The sequence below is a fragment of the Myotis myotis genome, unplaced genomic scaffold (genome assembly GCF_014108235.1).
Source record: "Myotis myotis isolate mMyoMyo1 unplaced genomic scaffold, mMyoMyo1.p scaffold_m19_p_4, whole genome shotgun sequence".
In the NCBI taxonomy this organism is placed as follows: domain Eukaryota; kingdom Metazoa; phylum Chordata; class Mammalia; order Chiroptera; family Vespertilionidae; genus Myotis; species Myotis myotis.
Window position 1 is genome coordinate 129,057,362 of NW_023416346.1, and position 20,018 is coordinate 129,077,379.

General features: G+C 45.0%; 1 protein-coding gene across 5 annotated transcripts in view; it reads left to right on the plus strand.

The window, feature by feature from the left end:
* The window catches only part of ARHGAP6 (Rho GTPase activating protein 6), a 502,460-nt gene that overhangs the window by 445,184 nt on the left and 37,258 nt on the right, over nucleotides 1-20,018 (plus strand). For all 5 annotated transcript variants that reach the window (XM_036305304.1, XM_036305305.1, XM_036305307.1 and 2 more), the window contains one exon: nucleotides 9,139-9,318. In XM_036305304.1, the coding sequence (XP_036161197.1) occupies nucleotides 9,139-9,318 (180 nt within the window). The remainder of the gene's footprint in view (nucleotides 1-9,138; nucleotides 9,319-20,018) is intronic.

Consider the following 20,018-nt stretch of genomic DNA (forward strand, 5'->3'; position numbering starts at 1 on the left):
TTCTTCTGCTATAGAGACTGTGACTCTTCCCTTTGCTTGTTTTCAAAAAGCAAGCCATCACCCGGCCGGCATGGCTCAGTGCTTGAGCGTCGACCTATGAACCAGGAGGTCACGGTTCGATTCCCAGTCAGGGCACATGCCCTGATTGCGGGCTCGATCCGCAGTGTGGGGTGTGCAGGAGGCAGCCGATCCATGATTCTCACTCATCATTGATGTTTCTATCTGTCTCTCCCTCTCCCTTCATCTCTGAAATCAATAATAAAAATATTAAAAAGAAAATAAAAGAAAAAGACAACCCATCGATTTGGTTAAACATTTCACCCGGAGGAAATGACTCCTCCCCTTTCCCAGCCCATCTGTGTAGGAAGAACTAATGCAGGGTTTTGTCTCGAGGGACAGTTGCTAAGTGCATTAACCTCCTATGTTTCAAGGATGCTTCTCAATGAGGCCGTCATTTCATGAGGATGCTTACCTCAAGACCTCAACTTTCCCTTTGTGTGAAGCAGACAAACAATGAGCTACAGAGATGCTTACAGTCATGAAAACATGGACTCATGGAGATGAGGGGAGATGGCTGTCCTTGTAGTTAATTTGATTTGCTTCTTTAACTTGGAGCTCAAATGTGATGTCACCTCTTTATTCTTCCGGTTTGTTCCTGGAGCTCCCTTCCGCCCTGTAGCTAGAAGTCTACTATCTTCCTTTTGAGAGGTCCCTTCTCTCCTTAAACCCTTCCCCCCAAGTAGGGACTGGCTCAATGCAAGGGAAGGCCAGCCTGCTTCCAAACCAGATGTAGGAGGAACCTGAAGGCCTCCCCCATCTGAGCTCTTGGGCTCTGGTTCACTTTGGTCATACTCATAAGCTTCAAGGTGTTTTTAGGTTTGTGCCTTGGACAAGAGAGGTGCTTGCTTCAATTTTAAGTGACCTTTTAGCCAGCGACCTATCTAATCTTCACCTAAACAAGAGACCTATTTCCCTTTTTGATACCATGCAGTCATCCTTCTCCTTACCCTCGGATCCCCAGATCTCAGACTCTCAGTATGCTAACACCCATTATAAATCAACAAGCAGGGGCCAAAGGCACTCCACACTTCACCACAGAACTCAGCTGGATTGTAGATTCAAGTCTGTGCTTGCCAGATTTCTTTCCCCAAAGCCATGATCATATATAATTTTTTCACTTTAATCCAGAAAGGCAATTCTGCTTGTCTTATCCTCATCCTTCCTTTAGGTATAAAAAATGGAGCTTTCCTGAGTTAGCCATTTATCTGTATAGAAGTTATAATTAGTGAAACTTCTGCTGGCTTCAGATTTCATAATACGGTACTGACACCTCGTTTGAGCAGACACAGCCCTTTGATGGATACACTGTCATTCTCATAATTGTTAAGTAGGCATATGACCCCTCTGGGAGTCATGCTTTATTGACTATAGATATAACAGGAGCTGTAGAATCATCTGCCTAATCATTGGGTAAAGACAGAGCTCTTTCTATGTTCCTAGGTGTGTCAGGGCTGCTGTGATGTGTCTGTGTAAGAAGGAGAAAGTTGGGTCTCAGCTGATTAAGGAGTTGAGGAAAGCAAAAAGTCCAATTGAATTCACTCTTGCTTTTTTAGAATCATTTCAGACAGTCTTTTAGTCCAAATGCTGAACAAGACTCCATTGCCTATGCCAAAGAGAAGGAAGTATTCTTGGATAGGTACAAATGAAACTTAACATGCTGAAATACTAGCTACCAATTATGTGTCTCTTACCATGTGCTAGCTATGTACTAAGGACTTCATATATTATAGTTAATTCTTTATTACACAAGGGAGCTAGCATTGCCCCCATGTTTCAGAAGTAAACTGAGAGTTAGAGCAGTGGTCGGCAAACTGCGGCTCGCGAGCCACATGCGGCTCTTTGCCCCTTGAGTGTGGCTCTTCCACAAAATACCGACTTCTGCGCATGGGCCACGAAGTTTCAATCGCACTGTACGTGCGCGCCCGCACGTGGTATTTTGTGGAAGAGCCACACTCAAGGGGCCAAAGAGCCGCATGTGGCTCGCGAGCCGCAGTTTGCCGGCCACTGAGTTAGAGGCATTAAGTACCTTTCCCAGTGTCCCACGGGGAGCGTCCACTTATGGTTGTGTAAGTTGTGCATTTGTGCCTTTCATAACTCTGGGGAGGTGCCATGTACCTCATAGTCAGTGTAGATTTGCAGAGTTATTAGGACAGTAGCCCAGCAGAAGGCAGTAGAATATCTTGAGGAAGAGAATTTTATTTTCTAATTCACACAAAGTTGTGATGCTGGATAGTGGTTTGGTTGGTCCTTCCCACCCCTCACCCTAGTTGAGACAACCATAACTACCTCTAGATATTTCCAAGTATCTGGTGGGGTGGGAGAAGAGGCAAGATCACCCCTGGGTAGCTTAATAACTCATTTACCATGTGCTCGTGGAGAAATCTGTTAACCTTCCGAAACCCGAGTGGCCTTATCTGAACTTTGGGGATACAAATTCTTCAACTGGCACTGCACGATAGTTTAGAAGACTAATTATTTTAAGGAACGTGAAAATATCCTGGTCACAGCGACGTTGTACAGGGAATGAGAGAGTCCAAGGGTTTCTAGACAGTCTTGACCTCAACATTGCATCACAATGAAGGATGAATTAAGAAAAATTAAAGTTTCAGGGGAAAAATGAGCAGAGCATTGCTTCTGTGACGTGGTTATAAGTTACAGGAAAGCGAGTAGCCCACACAGCCATCTTGGATTGGAGTAAAGGCTATAGAATGAGAAAGTATTGATGAGGTACGGAGGGAAATAGGGCTGTGGTCATAGAGTAGTGAATGCCTTTGTAAGGGGGAGGTGATTGATTCTTTTAAGGCTTGAAGACTCTTTGGAAGGATTCCACTAAAGCAGTGGTTCTCAACCGTCTGGCCCTTTAAATACAGTTCCTCATGTTGTGACCCAACCATAAAATGATTTTCGTTGCTACTGTTAGGAATCGTCATGTAAATACCTGATATGCAGGAAGGTCTTAGGTGACCCCTGTGAAAGGGTCGTTCGACCGCCAAAGGGGTCGCGATCCACAGGTTGAGAACCGCTGCACTAACGTGTTATATCCATGTTATAGATTGGTTAGAGACAGGGACAGAGTGAGTTAGAAGCTTTTGTATGAATAGAAATACCGAAAAAAAAATTTGCATTGCATTATAAATGTTTCCATGGAAGAATGGCCTTGGCATTAAACCACACATGTCCTGGTCACCTACCCCAAGTTCCTATAAACCAGTGAGTGTTGTTCAGAAATTTTTTCATTATCATCCCTGAGATGCTGTAGCATCTAGCAGGTTGAGGCCATGAGGACATGCGGCTAGTAAAGAATTAGGGGATGCATTGAAGAGTAAGAGAAGTGATGGACATGGGCCAGAAATCTTAGGAATGGCTTCGTGGAGGAGATTGAATTTAAACTACACATCAAAGGGTGTGTAGGGCCCTAGCCGGTTTAGCTCCATGGATAGAACGTCAGCCTGCAGACTGAAAGGTCCCAGGTTCGATTCTGATCAAGGGCATGTACCTTGGTTTCAGGCTTCTCCCCAGCCCTGGTCAGGGCTCGTGAAGGAGGCAACCAATTGATGTGTTTCTCTCACATCGATGTTTCTCTCTGTTTTTCCCTCTCTCTTCCACTCTCTCTAAAAAGCCAATGGGAAAATATCCTTGGGTGAGGATTAAAGAAAAAGGGTGTGTAGGAATTGAGTAAAGGGTGTGTAGGAATTGAATAAACAGACCACATACACACTGCATAGAGATGGGAGTTAGCTAAAACCCCTTCTGGTAGAAGTTAAGAGTAGAGGGAGACAAACAAGAGAAGTCCTTTGTTTATTATTTTTTCAGTTGTTTCAGCATGAGCTGGGAGAGAATACAGAATGAACAGACTGCAGTGAGGCGGAAATTAAATTGGGAAATATGGTCAAGAAACAAAGCGGTTTTGCCCTGGCCGGTTTGGCTCAGTGGGTAGAGTGTCACCCTGCAGACTGAAGGGTCCTGGGTTTAATTCCCGGTCAGGGCACATGCTGGGGTGGTGGGCTTGATCCCCAGTAGGGGGTGTGCAGGAGGCAGCTGATCAATGCTTCTCTCTCATCATGGATGCTTCTCTCTCTCTCTCATTCCCTCTCCCTTCCTCTCTGAAATCCATAAAATATATATATTTTAAAAAGAAACAAAGCGGTTGTCAGCTTTTTGTCTTACCTATTTGTTTCTGTGTTAGATGTGTTATCTGTTTGTTGGATCGTTGTTATGGTTTGGAACATAGAAGAAAACTGAACCAGAGACTCAAAAAGCTTGGAGGCTCACAGGCTCTGCCAGCACCTTGCTACATGACCTTGTATTTTATAAAACAAAGGAAGAGGAAGGAAAACAGAGTTGGGGCTGCGGTTGAGGGGAAGGTTTGAGCTTCCTCCTTTATAAAATGCACATCATATTTTCTTTCTAATGGGCGCTTCAAATTCAATGCATCGTTAACCAATAAGGTTTCAAAGGTGTTTAAAAGAAGGACATGAGGAAAAATGTTCACGAGTCAGCCAGCGCTTTTCTTGGGAAAACTAGTGGTATTTGATCGAATTGCGTTGTTTTTCTCTCTTGTGTTTGTTTGTTTTATTCCATTTTGTCTAGTTTGCTATTTGCTTTGCTCCTTGGGGGAAAAAAAATTCCCAAAGTATGAAAGATTTCACTTCTTCTAGACAAGAATATTGCCGGAACGTCACTGAAACCTCTGGAGCAGTGGTTTCTCAGGTTGGCCAAGAACCCTCTGGCATTGATGGGAAATGTGGGGCGAATATACACTCTTTTTGGGGAGAGAGTTTGAGACTGGCCTTTAGTTTTCAAAGAGCCTAATGAGGCAGAAAGAAGTCCCTAGCCACCAAAGGAGAGCCAGGGCTGCTGACCCCTGAGGAGGTCCATGCCTCCAGGAAATGGGAGGTTGGCTTTGGAGCTGCAGCCGGATCAGTGCCTCGCTCGCCTGGCCCTGGCCCCCGCCCTCCTTTGAAGCCAGGATTTCATCTCCTCGTGCTACACGGGGTCTGCCACTCGAGTGTGAGCAGGGGGAGGAGGGCAGGGTCGTGATGAAGAGCATGGGGCTCCCTGGGGCCAAGCCAGTAGCTTCGCTTCTCAGCCCCACCACGTCCAGGCCGCGGCTCGAGGCATCACATCCCTTCTGGAAAAAAGCCAGACGCAGCAGCTGCCCCACCAGCTTCTAATGCAGCGGTTCTCAACCTGTGGGTCGCGACCCCTTTGGGGGTCGAACGACCCTTTCATAGGGGTCGCCTAAGACCATCGGAAAACACATCTAGAATTCCATATTGTTTTGGGATTCATCACTATGCTTTCATTATGTTCAATGTGTAACCATGAAAATACATCCTGCCTATCAGATATTTCCATGACGATTCATAACAGTAGCGACATGACAGTGATGAAGTAGCCACGAAAATCATTTTATGGTTGGGGTCACCACAACATGAGGAACTGTATGAAAGGGTCGCGGCCTTAGGGAGGTTGAGAACCACTGTTCTAGAGAGAAGAATTGAAAAAGCTTCTGGAAAATCCCTTTCCCAGTGACCGGACATGCTAAACTTTTACTAAAGGTGAGCTGTTCATATTAGGATTAGAAATGGTCTAGACCAGTGGTTCTCAACCTTCCTAACGCCGCGACCCTTTCATACAGCTCCTCATGTTGTGGTGACCCCCAATGTCATGGTTACAAATTGAACATAATGAAAGCATAGTGATTCATCACAAAAACAGTATGTCATTATATATGTTTTCCGATGGTCTTAGGTGACCCCTGTGAAAGGGTCATTCGACCCCCAAAGGGGTCGCGACCCACAGATTGAGAACCACTGATCTAGGAGGACCCAACTGGTGTGGCTCAGTGGTTGAGCATAGACCTATGAACCAGGAGATCACGTTAGATTCCCAGTCAGGGCACATACCCAGGTTGTGGGTTCGATCCCCAGTGTGGGGCGTGCAGGAGGCAGCCGATCCATGAGTCTCTCTCATCATTGATGTTTCTATCTCTCTCTCCCTCTCCCTTCCTCTCTGAAATCAATAAAAATATATTTATAAAAAAAGAAATGACCTAGGATGCTTATCTAGCAGAGATAAAAGTTTGCCTTGAATTGGCTGGCTAATAATGAAATCATAAACCAAACCCTAGTGCACATTCGATGACCTAGACATAGCCAGATGCTTGCCGAGACAGGGGAGCGCGGGCGGAGGCTGCTATGGACAAGTCTCCAATGAGAAACACGGTCACACAAAAACAGAACAGCGTTAACAAACCACAGCAGCGTGGCCTGCAGCTGGAATCCATGTGCCGTTTTACGGACAGATTTTGTTGCTTTCCCAGAATAGCAACAGGAGAAGGAGACAGCGGAAACAGAGTTCTGGATTGTCCTTGTATTAAACATTCTTTTCAAAGAAAACAAAATCTGAGAGACAACCAGGAGACAGCCATTGTGTACGGGGACCAGGGCTCTCACCAGACACCCAATGGGCTGGCACCTGACCTTGGACTTCCCAGCCTCCAGATCTGTGAGAAAGAAATTTATGTGGTTTAAGCCAAAAAAGGGGAAAAAAATGAAAATCTTTTATTTGTTAATATTAAAAAAAAAAAAAAACGAGAAAGCTCTGATGTTACGTTAATAGGGGAAAGGAACACACTCCAAATGCTTCAGAGTTCTAGAGAGATGAGCTAGAAAATGGCACGTATTTGATTTTTTTAAAAATATATTTTATTGATTTTTTACAGAGAGGAAGGGAGAGGGATAGAGAATTAGAAACATCGATGAGAGAGAAACATTGATCAGCTGCCTCCTGCACACCCTCCACTGGGGATGTGCCCACAACCAAGGTACATGCCCTTGACCGGAATCGAACCTGGGACCCTTCAGTCCGCAGGCCGACGCTCTATCCACTGAGCCAAACCAGCCAGCGCGGCACATATTTGATTTTATCCTTAGCCGTGAACTTGTAGGAAACGACATGAAAAATAAAACGAACACTTGTCAAGTTTGATATCAATGAAATAAAAGAAAGGAAAAAAATAACTCAGCAGTCATACACAAAGGGCACTTTCTTCAAAATCCCTAGTGTTTACCGCGTAAAATTATTTTCCTTGGCGGCCAACCTGAAAACAGCCTCACTTTCTAAAAATAATGTCCCCATGTCCCACCCTGGGATTGCAGGGCTGGTAGCCCCCACTTCAAGGCTCTACAGGACAAGAGTGGGGCTCAGGAAGCTTTGTCTTGGCTGTGACTCAGAACTCGAATTCTGTGCTGTGACCCAGCTGCCCCTCAAACACTGTGCAGATCCCACCCCCCCACCCCCACCCCCGGCCAAGCAGCCACAGTCCCCATACTTATGCAGGAATTGCTGGATTTTCAATATCAACAAGAGAAATAAAAAGTTGCCTAGCCCTAGCCAGTTTGGCTCAGTGGATGCAGCCGTGGGCAAACTACGGCCCGCGGGCCGGATCCAGTCCGTTTGAAATGAATAAAACTAAAAAAAAAAAAAAAAAGACCGTACCCTTTTATGTAATGATGTTTACTTTGAATTTATATTAGTTCACACAGACACTCCATCCATGCTTTTGTTCCGGCCTCCGGTCCAGTTTAAGAACCCATTGTGGCCCTCGAGTCAAAAAGTTTGCCCGCCCCTGGGATAGAGTGTCAGCCTGCGGACTCAAGGGTCCCAGATTCGATTCTGGTCAAGGGCGCGTACCTCAGTTGCAGGCTCCTCCCCGGCCAGGCCCTGGTAGGGGCACGTGCAGGAGGCAACCAATCGATGTGTTTCTCTCACATCGATGTTTCACTCTGTCTCTCCCTCTCTCTTCCACTCTCTCCATCAATGAAAAAATATCCTTAGGTGAGGATTCAAAAACCAAGAAAAGAAAAAATTGCCTAGACCCGTGGTTGGCAAACTGTGGATCGCGGGCCACATGCGGCTCTTTCGGCCCTTGAGTGTGGCTCTTCCTAAGCCTTAGGAGCACCCTAATTAAGTTAATCACAATGTACCTACCTATATGGTTTCAGTTTAAAAAATTTGGCTCTCCAAAAATATTTCAATCGTTGTCCTGTTGATATTTGGCTCTGTTGACTAATGAGTTTGCCGACCACGGGCCTAGACCACTGGTTGTCAGCCGAGGCCAACTGGGCCCCACAAAGGACATGCGGCTTGGCCCCAGGGAGCTCCATGCTCTTCATCACTACCCTGACCCCCTCCCCTTGTGATACTTTACATGTTTCTGTCTTTGCATATGGCATTGTCACCACTGGGAAATTGCCTTCTGTCCCATCTCTTGGGCGTGTCCCTGCGGCCTCCAGAGTTGATAACTTCATACTTTGTACTCACTGCTTATAATTGGTGTCTTTTCCCTCCAGAATGGGAACTTTTTTTAATATATTTTTATTGATTTCAGAGAGAAAGGGAGAGGGAGAGAGAGATAGAAACATCAATGATGAGAGAGAATCACTGATCGGCTGCCTCTTGAACACCCCCCACTGGGGATGTGCCCACAACCAAGGCACATGCACTTGACTGGAATCGAACCCGGGACCCTTGAGTCCGCAGGCCGATGCTCCATCCATTGAGCCAAACCAGCCAGGGCAGAATGTGAACTTTTAAAATAAGAACTATGCTGTGATCCTTGTGGGAAATTTTTGTCAATAACTAGAATCCATGAAAAATGCCCAACCTGTGGTAGGTGCTGAGTGGATGGAGTCATGGAGAGATGATGAATTGATGGATGAAGGGATAGACAGAGGGTGGATGGTTGGATGGATAGATACATGGATAGATGGATACCAATATTTTTAAAGGGCAGACAGGATAGAAATTTTATATAGTACCAGTTTCACAACAAATCACTTAGAATTACAAAATTTTACTCAGTATGCTGTTGAAATGGCCACTGTGCCATGAGCTTCAATCCAAGATATGAAGCAAAAGGAAAATAATGGAACCTCTCATCAGTTCTGCCAGAGGTGATGTAGTCCTTGCAGGAAAACAGAAAAGGAAAGGAAAGGTTCCATGGGTTATTGAACCACTCAGCCCTTTGAAAAGGAAAAATAACAACAGTTCTTGTATTCTCTGTTCCTATAGGTCACGGGGAACAAAATGACATCTCTAAACTTGGCCACCATATTTGGACCCAACCTTCTGCACAAGCAGAAGTCATCAGACAAAGAATTCTCCGTCCAGAGTTCGGCCCGGGCTGAGGAAAGCACAGCCATCATCGCTGTGGTGCAGAAAATGATTGAAAATTATGAAACCCTGTTTATGGTAGGTGGTCCTTTCTTTGGCAAAGCATCTTAGTAGGCTGTCTGTTCATCGCCTCTTGGTGGCACAATGTCACTCACACACACCCCCTTCCGGTCTACAGTGCTGGTCACTGAATTCATTGGAAGGCATGCAGTTTCAATAGGAAAAGAAATTTACAACCTATGATATCACTGTAAGTTTGTGATTCCAGGCTTAAGCAAACATATTCAAATTAGAAATTTCATTTTCTTGTGCCCTGAACAATGGTCACGTTTGGAGTCACTTCATTATGCTGATAACAGTATCTTTGCTCGAAATAGTGACAAAACCATTCTCTTTGGAATTGTATGTGGCCCTCAGGAATTTATACATTCATACCATCTTCAGAGATGGCCTCTCCTCAAAGGTCAATATGAACATTTTAACTCCTCCATGAAGCTTCACCTATGTTTTCTGTGTCCTTCTCATGCCACCTACCCATGTTATTTCTCTGTCCTTTGAACTCCGTTAGTCTTCTTATTGATGCTTATCTTAGCATTGTGCTACAGTCATTTTTTACTATTTCCCCTAATAGATTATAAACACATTTAGAGCATGGGTTGTGTCCTTGTTATCTCTTCTCTGTATCCTCTGTACACTTTTGGAAGGCCCTTCATCTGGCAGGCACTCAATAAATACTTTTTTGATTTGTATTGAATTACCAGTTCCTGTTTTCCTTCAAAAAACTGCATTGCTTGCTCCAGCTTCCCTTGAAACATTAGAACAAATGCCAACTCTTTTCTATTTCTGTTTACCACTCACATTGCCTGTCAGAAGTTACAGAAATCTTCTCTATGTTTCTTCGCCCATTTTTCTTGTCGGTGTGCAAACACTCACCATGAATCTTACCTGTACCACGAGAGCCCATTGTGTCTCTTCAACCAACTGTGCTAGTCTCCTCTTTTGAATCTCCTCAGTATTTTATCTATATTTTTCCAATGCCTTGCCTTAGATTTATTTTCATGCTTTGTCTTATATCAATGATTTTTTGTAAGTTTGAGAGCCAGTGGTTTAAAATCTTTGCCCTCCCTGTCTTACCTATGTGATCGTGACTAAGTAATTCAATACTCAATAAGCATCAATTTCAGTTTTATGAAATGGGAAAAATCAAAATATGACCTATTTCTCAGGGTAATTCTCACCATTATTTGCTATGGGAGAGTATTCTGCAAACTATAAAATTCTATGAACCTGTTAATTAATAGTGATATTAGTTGGGCTACATGAGCTGGCTCAACTCTCAGGACACAACAGACATAAATATCTTGTTGACATAAAGTTTAATCAAATGTTTGGTTGACAGCGTCGTGATTTAGGAAGCCCAGCTCTGTGCATCTTGAGACACTGCAATCCTCTAGGATTTATGGGCCAAAACTAGAAGGGACATTAATCATGCCCACTCAAATCCCATTGGCCAGAACTCACCCATAAGCCATAGTTAATTGCAAAGGAGGCTGGGAAATGTATTCCTGCTGGACGTCCAGGAGGCACAGAAAATGGATTTCGCACAGTGAAAAGTCCTCTGAGGTAGAATAGTGCCTCCCTTCTCGTTGAGTCTCTGAAGCTCTGTTCCGATGTTGCACACAGTAAACTCTCAAAAAAAATGTGCCATTTATCATTGACTCCATATAAATTCCACACTTCAGCCAAAATCCTCATAATTAATTACATATTTGGATGAATCAAATGACTGAACTTATCAACCTTTTCATCCAGTTTTTAAGTCACGTATCTTTTTGCCAAACAGTCGTGGCATTACTTCATCCTCTCTGGATTTTTTTTTAACAAAATAATACCTCTCATTAATCTTAATTCTGTTCTCTAAATTCTGTATTCTAAGAAAAGTTCTTCTTATGAAACCACTAATCACCAGGCATCTCTTTTCACCTCAGGTACTAAAACAACTCTTCCTGGCTTCCTGGGAAGTATGGTTGCCACATTTTAATTGTGCCATTCCCCTCCTTCCCATTTCCTGCCACCCTAGCTACTAAAAACAGCAGAAAAACAGCATTTTCCAACATTTTCCAAATTTGATCTTTGCCACTCTCTGTAGAATTGATGTCAAGACTCTCCTGGGTGATATCTCATATTTTGGTTCCTCAGGTGTGGTCTTTACTCCTCACTGAAGCCTTTTCTGACCACCTTGTCTAAATACAGCCCCTCTCCCCACCTTGTACACACTTCCTCACTTCCTATTCCCTTTCCCTGCCTTTCCTCCTTAGCACTCACCACTACTAATATAGGATTTTACTAATCTCTCATGTTGGTTGAGTGTTTACCTGTTAGAATGTAAACTTCATGGCAGGAGGCCTTCTCTCCTCTTCCATCTACTTTCTTGACTGCATTACATCCGTGCCTGGCATTAGGTAGAAAAAAGAAATATTGGTTGAATTAAGAAATGACTCAATGGTAGTTTGGGGACATATGATTTCCATATGACTGAAGTTTACGAATAATAAAGTTTATGTATAAAAAGGTTGGGCAGGAAGGAATTAAGGATAACTTTCTCAAAATAAGTTCACCATTAACGTAAGCATTCTTGATCTCCTGACATGGAGTATGGGAATGACAAATGAGAAAAGAGACAGTGGGCACCATACAAATCAATACAAATCTGTACTTTCTAAGTGACAGGGGTGATGGGTAAAAGATATCAAGCCTGAGTCAGTAAAAAGAAAACTGGCTCTGGAACCAGAAAAGTTTGCTGTAGTCCTGTCTTTGCTATGCATTAACTATGTGACCTCATGCTCTCAGATTTCTATTTCTTTCGTGATCACAGGATTGGGTTAGAATAAATGACTCACCAAGATCTCTTCTAGTTCTAAAACCTTCATGATTCTGTGCCCTAGCACTAATGCCATCTCTTTTATTTCCATTAAGCACAGAAAAAAATTAAGCTCCTCACTTCGTAGATTCTCTTGGCATATTTGGCATTTCAGATTCCTGTTGGTTATACCAGAGCTGGTGGCTAGTTGGCAAAGCTGGTCTATGTGGGTGGACAAAAATTCCATGATGTCTATAGCTGTTTCATTTTGGTTTGTTTTTAAGAGACTTTCAGAATTAGTACCGTAGTTCCAAACAAGGAAGAATAACGCTAGCTGGGACCTGAGAGTTAAAGGCGGGTCACAGTTGTGCAGTTTCACAGTCCTGGGAAGGGTTTATGGGCTCAGAAAGAGGCTTCGCTTGCCATGCATTCGAAAGGAAGAGTTATTAGAAAAGGTGCTTGTGCGTTTGTCCTGGAAGGCAGAATGTACCCTGGAGGCAGCAATTCCGCAGAACTGATGGAAGGGATATAAAAACCCACAGAGGCCTGGCCGGGATCCAGAGTTTGTTCTGAGTGTTAATAATGTCCTTCATTTCCTGATGTCTCTTCCAAGTGGCCAGTATCTGAGGTCATTGGAAAGGGCAAAAAGGAACCTGGCTTTGTCCCATAAGACAGAAGAGCTGCCTAGGTTTAAGAGCCCGACTAGGACAGTCTTTTGCACCAATTGTGTGCTTTTCAGGCACCGTGTTGAAAACCCTAGAGCTGAGCTCTACCCAGTTTGGCTCAGTGGATAGAGCATCGGCCTGTGGACTGAAGGGTCCCGGGTTCGATTCCGGTCAGGGGCATGTACCTTGGTTGCGGGCACATCCCCAGTAGGGAGTGTGCAGGAGGCAGCTGATCAATGTTTCTCTCTCATCGATGTTTCTAACTCTCTGTCCCTCTCCCTTCCTCTCTGTAAAAAATAGAATATATTTTTTAAAAAAAGAAAAAGAAAAAGAAAACCCTAGAGCTGATTCTGAGAACAGCCATCATGGGCACTTTGTCGAACAGTGGCCACCAAGGCAGCAGATTGTAGTCACTATTCTCAAACGTAAGCAGGCAGCGGACGCACAAGGAAATGTGTCATATATTCAGATTCCTGGGCCAAATTCCAGAGAATCCGATTGCGTAGCACTGGGCTGGGGTCCAGGAATCTGTACTTTCTAATGCATGCCTCCAGGGCATTCTGCTACTTTGATCATCACACCCTGGGAAACCACATCTTGGGAAAGATGGTGGGAAGACCGTGAGTTTTGGGGTGAGCTACTAGAATTCGAACCCCTGCCCAGCCATATATTTGCTGTGATCTTGGTGCCATGCCTAACTTTCCTATGCCTTCATTTTCCTATTGTCAAAAGGGAAAGATGGAGTTATCTACTTTATAGGATCATTTTGAGAATTAGAAATGACAGGTTAAGGCACTTGGGACAAGAATTGACATATACTAGGCACTAAAAAAAAGATCGCTGCTATTATTATATTTCATTGATAAGATGTCTGCCCTGTCAAAGCAGGTGTTGCTACCAGACTAAAAGGGTCAATTTACCTGCATGCATTAGAGCAGTGGTTCTCAACCTGTGGGTCGAGACCCCTTTGGGGGTCGAACAACCCTTTGGCAGGGGTCGCCTAAGACCATCCGAAAACACATATATAATTACATATTGTTTTGTGATGAATCACTATGCTTTAATTATGTTCAATTTGTAACCATGAAATTGGGGGTCACCACAACATGATGAACTGTATTAAAGGGTCGTGGCCTTAGGAAGGTTGAGAACCACTGCACTAGTGCCTAATACGGCATGAACAGATTCTTGCAGCAAAGAAAGTAAGGATTTGTTTTTAGGAAGTGGCCTCCGCCCAGAGACAGGTGAGCTAATGCCCAAAGGCCTGGCTCCCCGATGGCTTCCAGGGAATGGGTTCTATAGGGAAAATCATTAATCATGGTGACTCAGGGAGTTAGGGTGACTAAGGGAATGGGTTCTATAGGGGAAAATCATTAATCATGGTGACTCAGGGAGTTAGGTGACTAAGGGAATGGGTTCTATAGGGGAAATCATGAATCATGGTTACTCAGGGAGTTAGGATGTGGTCAGTGTCATGGTCTGGGTCGTGGCCTCTACCAATTGGTCAGTGCTAAGATAGTCGATCAGTGCTTGTGCTGGTATCAGCCATGGCATCGTTTAGTCTCGTGTTACTGCTTTTCTGGGCCTGGAGCTGAAACACAACTGAAGCCTCGATGTTATCTTTAGTTTGATCAAAACCCTGTCTCTGTGGGCAAAGAACCCCAGGCTTTGGTCCTAAAATTTTTTTATGCCGACTAGAACCTCGTTGTCCTGAGGGCTCAGTGATTAAGAGAGTGGACGTGCGGGGGGGAGGGGGGGGGTAAGGAGGCAGGTGAGTCAGCTGCTGCACGAGGCCAGTTTGAATCGAAATGAAAGAAAGGCAGAAAGGCCATATTGAGGAAATGAAGTTTCTACATGGTTAACGTACCGCCTTGGCAAGCACGCCCTGGCCGCTCTGTAGAACAGTGTGGTCTGCATTTTCCTGTGTGTTTGTTTTGGGTTCAGTGTCTACACTCCTTAGATTCCTTTACCTTTCAATCCTGATCCTACATTTCTAATATCAACAACAATTTAAAAACTATAAAATGATACTCGCTGGGACTACTGGGAATAGTGGAAAAGAGAAGGATTCACTGACCACATCATTAACACATTCATTGCTCTGAAAGTTGTTGCCTCTGTAACTGATATTGGGAATCCCAGAGAAAACTCATCATTGCTCTGGGAATTAATAAGAACTTCAGAACAGAGTGGAGAAAACTGTCAGCTCCTTCTCAGGGTCAATGCCATAAGATTCCTACGAGGGCTACTTTTTTTTTTAATATATTTTATTGATGTTTTACAGAGAGGAAGGGAGAGGGATAGAGAGTTAGAAACATCGATGAGAGAGAGACATCAATCAGCTGCCTCCTGCACACTCCCCACTGGGGATGTGCCCGCAACCCAGGTACATGCCCTTGACCGGAATCGAACCCGGAACCCTTGAGTCCGCAGGCCGCCGCTCTATCCACTGAGCCACACTGGTCAGGGCACTAGGGCTACTTTTTTGGAGAGAGGGAAACGAGAGAAGGCAGCACGCCTGTGGGCGAGGAAAAGTCCGGAGGGCAGTGGAGACGTGGGAACGCCCGAGGGTTCCCACCCGGCCTCTTCCGAGGCCTGAGCTGGGGACAAGCACAGCGCACGTGGGAAATTTCCAATGAGAACTACTGGGAAAAGGGGTCAGAGGCCAGGAGGAGGATTCCAGGCTCTGGAGCCAAGCTTCGCTTTGTGTTCTCGTTCCCCACTGCAAATTGCATTTTCTTAAATCCTCATATGCCTGCCAAGTCCAAGGCGGCAGGCAGGAATGCAGGTCCGCAGAGGAGAAGCCGCCCCCCACCAACATCTCCAGAAAAGGAAGCAGGACTTCCATTTCCTGGTTTAGGCCACCACTCTTTTTCAGTAACCCCTGTTTCCGTGCTTGGGGTTGGCCACTCCTTATGTCCATCGCTGGCTTATGCAAATCTCACCACCATTTCATGAAGCCAACATCTTTTGCCCAAGTGATGTAGCAACTGTGAATGAGTTCTATAGCATGTCGCTCCCGCATAGAAGACAGGCACGTCACTGTGGCATCTCAGACAGAGGCCATTTGCAAGGAAGAAAGGGAATAGTTTAGCCAGCTTGAAAGTGGGGAGTCAAGGAGGCATTTAATGGTATCAATCCCTCTAGACCAGTGGTTCTCAACCTTGGCTGCACATGAGAATCACCTGGGGATCTTTTTCAAATCCTGATTTCTGGGCCTCATCCTCCGGCAATTCTGTTTCTTTGTGACTCATGTTGTGGCCGCGCCCCATCACAAAGAAACAGAATTTCTGGAGGATGAGGCCCAGAAATCAGGATTTGAAAAAGATTCCCAGGTGATTCCAATGTGCAGCCAAGGTTGAGAACCACTGCGCTAGACAGTTCATCACACCAACCTGCCTGATGGTCAGGCCAGCACATGGCTGCACGGGCCGGTGCATGTTCCTGCTGGAGCCTGCCCACAGTGACAGAATGTGTGCACTGTTGGCAGCACATACATGCAGAGGGGAGCAGAAACATGCTTCCCTTTTTACAAAGATGGCGCTGAAAGCTAAGAAGGAAGCCCCTGCCTTCCCAAAGCCGAAGCCAAAGCGAAGGCTTTGAAGGCAAAGAAAGCGGTGCTGAAAGGCGTCCACAGCCACACAAAAAGATCTGCACATCACCCACCTTCCAATGGCCAAAGACACTGAGGCTCCGAAGGCAGCCTAAACGTCCGCGGGAGAGCGCCCCCAGGAGAAACAGGCCTGCCCACTGTGCCATCAAATTCCCTGACCTCCGAGTCAGCCATGCAGAAGCCAGAAGGCAACAATACACTTGTGTACATTGTGGTGCTAGGGCCAACAAGCACCAGATCAGACAGGCTGTGAAGAAGCTGTATGGCATTGATGTGGCCAAGGTCAGCACCCTGATCAGGCCTGATGGAGGGAAGAAGGCATATGTTCCACTGGCTCCTGACGATGATGCTTTGGATGTTGCCAACAAAATTAGGATCATCTAACCCGAGTCCAGCTGCCTAATTCTAAATATAAAAATTAGGCCCTGGCTGGTTTGGCTCACTGGATAGGGTGTCGGGCTGGGGACTGAGGGGTCCCGGGTTCGATTCTGGGCGGGGGCATGTACCTTGGTTGCGGCCACATCCCCGGTGGGTGGTGTGCAGGAGGCAGCTTATCAATGCTTCTCTCTCATCGATGTTTCTGGCTCTCTATCCCTCTCCCTTCCTCGCTGTGGAAAATCAATAAAATATATATAAAAATATATATGTATAAAAATTTTACACTATAAAAAAAACCCACATATTATACCTGAGGTGTTTCTACTTTTTTAAAAAATATATTTTATTGATTTTTTACAGAGAGGAAGGGAGAGGGATAGAGAGTTAGAAACATCAATGAGAGAGAAACATCGATCAGCTGCCTCCTGCACACTCCCTACTGGGGATGTGCCCGCAACCAAGGTACATGCCCTTGACCGGAATCGAACCTGGGACCCTTGAGTCCGCAAGCCAATGCTCTATCCACTGAGCCAAACCGGTTAGGACATGTTTCTACTTTTTTTAACCTCCTGCCATGGAGCAAAGTCTACTAATTTTTCTGCCTCTTCCTGCCTCGAGTCATCCTTCAACAAAGCTCCTTGGTCCTGGGCAATTTGCTTCTTTTTGTTCATTAATGTGCCTCAATTGCCATATGCTGCCTTGAATGTCTCAGGCACTTGGGAAAAATTTGTTAAATTTAATGAATTCTGACCCTCCAAATTCATCCACACACCCTTACATAATATTAAGCAACCTCCTTAGTTCAGATTGCCATTCTGCACTAAAAAATATGTTAGGACAATTGGTGCTTTGACTATGGGAAATGGAGGCAATACAGTCGTTCCAATGGTTAAGTTTAGACTTGTTTGTATCTATGTATTTTATGATCAGAAACTCCTTTTCTATCACCTTCTCCAAATGTTGGCTAGGTAGGGAAGAGAAAGGAATGAGGCTTAAAGCTGTCAATAGTCTAACATCTAAAATGGAAATCAAATTCATTAATACACACTGCCAACCCTCACACAATACCTTTCCCCATCACCCTTACCACCACCATCCCCCCAAATGCCAAACACAAGCAGAAACAACTTCTTTTCTTCCTTGCCAGCATGATGAAGCGTTAAGGAAAAAATTCATCTTCAGTCTTCACCTTGTCCTTCTTCTCCGTGCCTGGCTAACTATGGAATGGGTCTGGTGCCCAAATTGCAGAATTCTCCGTCCCTCCCTTCTCACAGACCTGTCCCGTCCTCTGCTCCCTCCCCATCATCAGAGAACACACAGAAATACAAACACATTTGCTTTATACACACGTGGTATTTATTCAAGGAGACCATTCATGTTTTGGTCTCTCAATGCCCATTTCTTAAGCATTTTTTGTAGAGAGGCTACACATGCTTAAGGGTCTTCTTCTGGTGGCGTCTGGGCATCACTCGTGGAAGAACATTCCGGCACTTCTTCTTCGTCTGGTGGCTTGCTCACTGGAGGTTTTCGTCCCTTCCTGTAGCGAACTACAATTCTGTACTTCTGTCTGCCTCTCTCCTTCTTCTCTTTATTCAGCTTAAGGACCAAGTTGACCATCTTCATTATCTTCCTTATCTAGTTGGGAAACAAGTTAAACACAGACAGACATTGGCTTTGGGGAAGAACTCGGGAAATGGGTGGGAAAAGGGCTTGTCATAGACTGACAGTGGATTGAATGAGGAAGTGTCTGTGCCCAAAAGCACAAGGCCAGAGTCTTGGGTGAGGAATTATTGGGGAAGGGGAGGCATATGAGTAGGGCAGTCTGACCTTCTCCTTTTCCTGGTCATCGAGTGGGGAAACGCACTTCAGATTCAGTTTTTTACTTGAAGCTTCTGCATCCATCCTTGTGGCTGGAGTCCGATTCGTTATCTAAACTAGTCTACACTCTTTTCTTAGTAACTTTGGTTTTGTTGTAGCAACAGGCCCTACTCCAAGGGAGGGTCCTGGCCCCTATATATACTCTCCAGGACAATGAGGAGCCACACCCCTCAGCTCTGATTGGCCAACAGTCAGGGGTTGCCATGGCGAGGCTGACATCACAAAGCCTCACCTGGACCATCCAAGAGGGGGAGGTGGGAGAGGATGCAGAGGCCTCAGATGCTCTGGTTAGAGACAGGGGAGCTCCCTCGACCCTCCTAAAGTTTTTCCCAGACGGACCTGTCTCCCCCTCATGTCCTCTAGTTCAATGACTGTCCAGCATGTGGCAGGGAGGTGGTGGTTCCTCTCAGCCATTTCCCATACGCCCCCATCCATTCAGTGGTCCCTTCTACCATCCCCCACATATTCCCATTGCCTAGTATGTTGTGTGTTGTTTTAATGGATGTTTTATTTTAGAATGGTTTTAGATTTACCAAAAAATTGCAAAGGTGATACCCATATACCCCATACCCAATGCAACTGTAACGTGTAGTGAACCATCAGTGAAACAGTTACAGTCAAACTCAGTTCTCTAACATCTCCAATATCAAACAAGTTGGTTCTAGACGTAGTTGTTCCAGGAAAAACTGTACCAGTTGTGGAATAAAACTTCAGTTCTTGACCGGACAACCCTTTCATGCTGATACCTCTGCCTGACACAAAGCATCTCTCGTGCAACAAACAAAGGAGAGAATGTTTTCGTTGCTGGCCACATCTGATTGGCACAATTTTAAAACATGCAGAAGCCATCGAGAGCGCCAGTGTTGGTCAGGGAGTGAAAATGCTCACCAAACACAACCACAGGCAATTGAAGAGGCAGACAAACTGCTGTGGAATGGCATGAATGAACAGTGGTTAGCCTGTGAGAGCATGTGGGAGGAAATGATACGGGAAAAGTCCAAGATGCTGCATCTGGTCCTCTTGAAGGATACCCCTGAAAGGAGTGAGGAATATGATTCCTATAAGGCTAGCATGGGGTGATTCCATAAATGTGAGAAAACAAGTGTTTCTCTTTCATTAAACAGTACTTTCAACATAATCCTATCTAATAAAAGAGAAACATGGTAATTAGCCATACCTCCGCTACGCTTCACATTGGCTAATCAGGGCGATATGCAAATTAACTGCCAGCCAAGATGGCGGCCGGCAGCCAGGCAGCTTGAAACTAACATGAGGCTTGCTTGCTTCAGTGACGGAGGACTCCAACGTTCCCCACCTGCTGCTGCCGGCCTCTGAGCTGCAACTCTAAGCAACTATGTTACAAATATAGAAGCTAAACAAAACC